The sequence below is a fragment of the Betta splendens genome, chromosome 15, assembly GCF_900634795.4.
Source record: "Betta splendens chromosome 15, fBetSpl5.4, whole genome shotgun sequence".
NCBI lineage: Eukaryota > Metazoa > Chordata > Actinopteri > Anabantiformes > Osphronemidae > Betta > Betta splendens.
In genome coordinates this window covers 4,697,569-4,705,068 of record NC_040895.2, presented here as the reverse complement: position 1 = coordinate 4,705,068, position 7,500 = coordinate 4,697,569, and the positions used below count along the sequence as shown (strand labels likewise).

General features: G+C 40.5%; 1 protein-coding gene across 29 annotated transcripts in view; it reads left to right on the top strand.

Moving 5' to 3' along the window:
- LOC114842031 (regulating synaptic membrane exocytosis protein 1-like) overlaps nt 1–7,500 on the top strand; it is a 66,141-nt gene that overhangs the window by 1,367 nt on the left and 57,274 nt on the right. For all 29 annotated transcript variants that reach the window (XM_055502587.1, XM_029127455.3, XM_029127453.3 and 26 more), the window contains exon 2: nt 2,203–2,277. In XM_055502587.1, coding sequence (XP_055358562.1) covers nt 2,203–2,277 — 75 coding nt within the window. The remainder of the gene's footprint in view (nt 1–2,202; nt 2,278–7,500) is intronic.

The following is a 7,500-nucleotide window of genomic DNA, read 5'->3' as shown; positions in this document are numbered from 1 at the left end:
GTTGAGCCTTTCCCAGCCTTATGCACTGTATGTAGGCCAGTGCTCTTGCAACAGACATCACACAGGCTGTTAGAGAACCAGTAGGCCTACTGCAGGGAGGGAAAAGTGCCTGTGTAATGTCATTCTGAATCAAGAGTGACTTCTGCTGCACACTGTGTGCATCCATCTTCCCCTCGTCTATGCCATACATGCTCGGGAGGCAAAGTCTCCTCCAGATTTACAGTATCCATCACTGCAGTCAAGGCAGAAATGAACCCAAATTCACCCCGTCTCCCCTTCCAACGGGACCCGGAAACTACATCAAGTTGAAGCCGTGGCCTTTTTCGCATTTTCTGCCTGGACTGCACGGAGCTGCGCGCATAGACGGCCAAATAAGAGGAGAGTGGCCCACCTAAGCGAGGCACTCTTAAGCTTTATGTACCCTGTTCTATTTTAAGCTCTCCGTGCGGACTGATAGCCCAACACTGAAACGGATGATCGATTCATTGCATCTAAAGAAGGAAATGTAGAATATATAGCTCTGGCTGGAAGTGGCTTTGCATCATTTTCAGGAATGTATTAGATCACAGATACCATAATAGCGGAGTGGCTGTAAATCAGGCACATACGTGTCTTAACCTATATTGGCTCCAGCACTATTTCGTCTCGTTACTGTTTGGAGAGAGAATGCCATAGCATAGCCCAGCACAGCAAAAGCGAGTGTGTGTGTCTTTAAGACTGGGTCTGCACTGAAAAGCTGCAGACTGGTTGACTAATACATGCATGGTGAGTGTACTAGCAGTAGGGTAGTGTGGGTTGTAATGCAGAGAGGCAGAGAACACTCTCCTCTCATGAGCAGTTTAACATAGATTCACCATCACAAGGTCGTAGGATACTGTATGTGTACATATCACAAGAATTTTTTTAATGAATGAATAAACCATAATTCCCTGTCAGTAATTATTGTGAGATGTGCTGTTATGATTACAGAAAGATCTCTGACAGTCTAAATGGATAGCGATGGATTAACAGAGGGGATCCCCTCATCGTCATATAATATCCATCCATTTTCTACCGCTTTTTACCATGCGGGGTCGTGGGTGGTGCTGGAGCCTATTCCAGCTGTCTTTGGGCAAGAGGCGGGGTACACCCTGGACAGGTCGCCAGTCCATCGCAGGGCAACACATACAGACAGACAACCATTCACTTCAGAATGACCAATTAACCTAATGCATGTTTTTGGACCACGGGGAGAAGCCGGAGAGAGCTCACATGAACACGGGCAGAACATGCAAACTCCACACAGAAAGTCACCCGGCCCGCCCCGCGAATCAAACCTAGACTCTCTGTGAGGTACCCTACCCACTGTACCACCGTGCCACCCTGTCATATAATACTCTATATGAAATTCAGATATGATGCAGAGAGTATGTAAAGGGTAAGGATGATAAAATGTAAACCTGTTTAATCTAAACATGTTTGGACCTCGTCTTTCACTCGGGCCTGATGAAACCAGAATCCTCCGTGGAAGTGATATCTTGTGCTGGATTGCTGGAAGTACTTCAGGAAAAGCATAGTCGAGGGCTAAATGTACTCCAGGCTTTCTCTCTCCAAGTATTTCAGTGGTACATATTCTCATGTTTCATTCAGGCCGCTGTCCTGATACACCAAGACAAAACACATGATGAACTTTGAGCCACAACACCCCCGACTCCGCTGCCCTGCTGCCTTGTGCATATTCATTGTCACTCCTTATTTATTTCAATCTGTTCAGGACATGCAAGGAGATATCGTTTAATTTAGGAAGGAAACACAACATCAGTATAATCCAATCCAGACACTGAGTGAAGTTCTGCTTTTAGGCAAAGTGCAAAGTGAGAGATTGTCTAATTCATTCATTGTCTCATGGGGTGAAGATGTGGGAGGCTCAACATGACACATCAGCGATCACAAACCATTATTATCCAGACTTTACATTAGCTGACTCACAGGATAAAGTCCGGCTAATCGTCCGGCCATCCGACTCTGACATTTCTGTCCACGCATGTGTCTCACCAGGTTAATATCTAGAAATGTTTAGAGTTTCAGGCTTCACCTGACTGTTATTCTAATTGTGGAGGTTAAAAATAAATAAAGACAGCAAGTACAAAACTGTAAACTAAAGTTGATTAGACTCAAATAATCTGACCTTTGCACTGACAGATTTCTGACCGTGTGTTTCAGAGAGGAAAAGCCAATCCAAGCAAGAACCGTGAACCTGGTCGGCCAGAAGAAACCGCTCCAGCAAAACGACGTCCGGTGAGCTACCACAGTTTTAATTTTACCACGTCGATTTCAAATTTGTCTAAAAGGACTTTTCAGAGCGTGTTGGTGTTTGCTTTGCATCTCTGTAACGTCACTCTATCTCAGCCGAGAGCTGGCAGTCTGTTCTTTAGCCTCACTCCAGCCTTTTCTTGTGAAATCTAGTTTACACATCGCATGAGTCAACAGTATAAAAGAAACTTGCGTTCTGTTGGCTGTCTATTGTGTGACTCAAGCCATTATTACGCAATTGGTAGGAGACTCTAAGAATCTACAAAAACCCACATGTAGACCTTTAAACTTCTGTTTAGGAACTATGCATCAGTTGGTGTCAATGAACAGTCCAACCCTTAGGCACCAATCATGGTCCCACTCTGTAGACTGGCTTGTCTACCACTGGATTCACATGCTCCGTGCATCTCAATTTGTGCAGCTCTCCTGCCAAACTGCTTGTCTGGAGAAAAGACTTCTATCGAGTGTATGCGTGGTTCTAGTTGCTTCTGTGGCACAAAATTCCATTCAAAGGTCTAGTAGTAAGATGTATTTGGAATCATTGCTAACAGGAGGGTACCAGGGTTGCCACCATTTGTCATATATTTTTCTTATACAGTACTTGTCTTGATAATGTATCATTTTCAATATTCATTTATAGAGCCGTTCTGGATTATACAGTATAATCATGGATGGTACTAATAAGCTATATTTCCACTCTCTGAATAAGATTTTCCTAAAAAAGTAGCTTGAGTAGCTTTAATGTATTTTTATTAGGTCACCTAGGTTGTTTGTTAGGAGCTCATACTAAAAGACTAGTGTATTAGCCAATACTGTACTCTACTGTATATATAGCATAGCTACTTTACATTACCTAGACTGTACGCTAATGTACCCCAAAACCATCACCTACAGCATATCATACCCCGTGGTGTATCCTAGCACAGCTTAATGTGCAGTTTGTTAGATCTATAATCACATTGTGGTAAAGGAACACAAACACTGTTGCAGGGGTAGCAGGAACTAAAACAATAGTTGTCTCTTTTCTCCTCTGTAGCAATTACAGTAACTGCAGTTCAACATGGACTACTGTAGCTGCAGCTCCACTGACTTTCAGTCACCCCGTTTGGGTTGTATGTGCCAAATTACCTTGCAGTGTAGAAGCAGCAGTTTGTGTTACCTCACAGTGATAGCCACAGCGTAGAACAGTAAATGCTCACATCAGCGTGGATCAGTGTGGCCTATGAAGTAAGATCAATGCAGTATCTAATACAAAAGGTATGTAATAATCACTCACGCATCTTCTCAACTACTTTATCCTCGTAAGGGTTGCAGGTGTCCATGGGGTAAATGTCAACCTGGCCTGCGCACCAGGAACTGAACCCTGCTGCTCTGAGGCAGCAGTACGCACGACTACCCCACTGTAACCCATGATCAGTAAAATAAAATATGTAAGTTGTTAACCTGCAGGGGTTTGTCAAAAGATGTGAAAACCATGTCAAACTCAAAATCATGTCAAGTCAATAATGTCAAGAGTCTCTTTAAATCAAGGACAATAACAGAGACCTGCTGTGGGTGTCATAGTGCAGTCTTGCTAAGTAAACTTTTTTTATGTTGTATGAACATCTCACTGATATCAGCTATTTATTACTGTACTTACATGATGTAGATTCGCACTATTCAAAGAAAAGTACAACACTTCTCTGTTAATTTGTGCAGATAATGAGGGCTGGATGCTTGATGGGTTAGTCATGAGTGACTGATTCTAATGGATCCTCTCACTGACCATCTTTCCTTCATTTGTCAGTGTGTGTGTACTGTATGTAAAATATGGACACTGAGGATACTTCGTACAGCTGCTGGTGATTGTGCTCACTGATACTGTATGATATCAGCATCTCCATCGCTGCCTGTTGTAGCAGCCATAGGAATCATGACAAAGGGAAAAAAAAAACTCTGGTGAAGTTGTGAAAAGAATGATAAAGTCTTTGTGCAGTTTGGTAGAGTTTTGGTAGATGGATTGGTCAATAAAAGTCTGAGCTTTAACAGCACTACTATAAAGTAAAATAGTATTTTAACAGTATGTACAGTGTACTAGTGTTCTGTCACACAGTGATTTTAACCTTATTTATGTTCTGTATGTGTCAGCTGGAGCATATCTGCTTGTCTGAGAGGTCCTACAATCTGACCCCCATTCATTACAATAACCATGTGCATCTTTCTGCATCTTCTACATTATTAATCACATTAATAACTGTACAGACTGTACAGTCCTTCTTCCATTCTTTAGAAATGTCAGACATGAAAAAGACAGACATTATTTGCACTTGTGTCCATAAAACCAAATACTGTATATAGAACATGGTTGTTGTTAAAACTTGTTTTGATTTCTGGACTATACTGTACACATAGAACTTCCTCCAAGAACCAAGAACAGTGGTATATTTGGGGTTAATCTTATTGGCTGTTAAAATGGTTTGCTAACTATGGAGCATTTGTTTGTGGCAGACACATCTGGTTTTAGGTTTGCAAACTTGCATAATTTTACAAATCTGTGTACAGATGTACATATACTGGTACATTTACAACACAGCTTTGTAAAAAAAAGAGGGCGGGATAGCTACAGTAACATTCACCAAACTGCCACAGCCTCACTTTGTAAGTTCATCAGTCACTTACTGTAATACAGTAGCTTCACAGTTGAGAAGTACTGTACAGGCAGTAACCACAAACATATTTAAGGTGTTTTGTATAAATATAACAAAAGGTGTCATTAAAGGTGAACAGGATAGGACCTAACAAGCATGGTGGATATAAGGATAGTCAGAAGAATGATCACGTTTTCGTTTCCCTCCCTAAAGGACACGTTTAAACAAGTCACCTTTAGTTTAATTCATTATATTCATTTTAGAATTTACTGTACTACTTAAGAATTGTTTTAAACTGAAACGTGTACCTGGTTAGTTGCGCTAATATAATTTTAACTTTTCCATTCAATGTATAGGCTACTGTAATCACAAAGGTTCATCGTATCATCGTATCTGTCTCAGGGAATCCCTCGATGGCAGACATTAACTGCCAATCATGTATTAAGACATAATGTTTATTCACAGAATTATTATAACGTCTGCAGGAAATAAAGTGGGCAGAGAAACCTGGCTGCTGACAGTCAGCTCCTGCCAAGCGTTTGTCAGGTTGATCGGCTCAGTGGAGACAGAACAGACTTCTAGTGAGCTGTTGATTGAGCTGCCTGCAATCTGGAAGCTCTGTAAGAGAAAATGGCTTCCTTTCAACTTGACCACTGTGTACTTTTGAGTGAATCCTTTGGGGTGTTTGAACTTTTAATAAGCCTGTGTAGAGTTGTCAAAGTTTTTTGGGCTGTAGAGGAACATGAACATGTAATCCTTGTGCTGTGGTTAATTCCTATATGCAAGAATGATAATATCATATAATGTCACATAAAGGTTCCTATAGTCATAACACAGTGCTTTTAGTTACCACCCCAGTTTAGATCTACTCAGTGATCCACATGCTTCAGCAAAGGCAACATAGATGCACTGCTGTGTAAGGATGTTTACTCTTCAAATCACTGAATGTGATTGGCCAGGTGTCCCCTGTTAACAGGGTGCCATGGTGATGGCTCAGCGGCCTCGTAATAACCTCGGTGAGCTCTGGGACTGGTGAGGAGTCATTTCCTCATTTCCTCCAGGGATTGGCTGTTATCCTGGTCTTCCCATGAGCCTCTGCTGCAGCGGGGACTAGCAACAGACTTAAAAGGCCCTTATCTATACATTTGTGGGTTCAAGGGAGTTCATTTTTACTGCATAATGCTCCAATTGAGTCTCATACTGTATATACAGTACATGCAATACATATAGTACATATACATATATTTTGAGTTGTCAATCTAACATACAGTATTGTACTCACCAATTTGTGAGCTTGCCCACACTACTCACAATCTGACAAGTCAAGGACTACAGTATAAGATGTCGATTGATCATACAAGTTTTGACCAAACCCTGCAATTAGAGAATCTTAATAGAATCTTAGTTTAACCAAAGTAAACATTAATAGATACTATTAATGTTTGATTAATGAATAGATGAAGAGTAGATGTATTGAAATTGAATCAATTGAATAACTTGTAGTTTTTTCATTCAGCTTCTCATTTTAAATCATGGAGTGAAAATGGTTAATTTTACGCTATAGAAAAAAAAACAATATATACAAACTGTTGATGTATGATTTAAACAACAGTGACAGTCCCTCAAACTGCTGTCTGCATGTGTGTGCTGTGATTAATAGCTAAGTTTGTGAGTCTGATTGTTTCTGTGGAGAAGTATGGGTATACAGTGTGTGTGAGTCTGTGTGTATACATGCTGTGTATGTGCATGTTTGTGTGGCCTGGCTGTGTATAGCCGTGCCAGGCCATATGGAGCGCTGTCTGGGGAGCGCACTACCCACTTAGCTCTGCTGTTGGCTCTGGTGTTCTTTCCATCTGTCACTCCTCTTTCGTTCTCTCTCTCTTCTCTTCCTCTCACCCACCATCTCACTCTCTTTTCCTTGTATCATTTGTTCTTTTACTTATTATTCCCGGGGGCTTTTTCTTTCACTCCGTCTGCCGTTCCCTCTCTTTTTCCCTTTTGTGCTTCATCTAGTCTTAAACAGAATCCAGAAATAGATTTTCACAGGTATTCGTCTAATTATAAGTGTATGTGCTTATGTGTTACTGTGTGTCATGCTGTGAGTTCTATTTCCAAAGCAGCAAGTTTTCTCCAAATGAAAAAAGCATTAAATGTCAGTCATTGAGGGAGCCGGACTCACTTACTCCTTTATTCATTTTATGCTGCTTTGTCCTACGGGGAACCTACATATTTCTTTTATTACATGAATTCATTTTACAAAAATCATAATAATATATCTGATATTATTATATCATATATATATGATATAATAATATATATATATATATAATATATATATATATATATATATAGCTGGTTTGTCAGACATATATTGTTTAGCCTTTGGGTTCACAAAACTTACTGTACAGTACAAAGATATTTTCTAAACTTAGAACTGTAATGAACAATGTGTTATTCGTGAGAGAAATAAAAAAGAGAACAGTACAGTACAGTGACAGCAATAAAGGATTTATCCAGTGAAACAAGATCAGTCAACACACCAGTTGTTCTGGAGATGCATTGTCTCGTGACGCTTTACCAG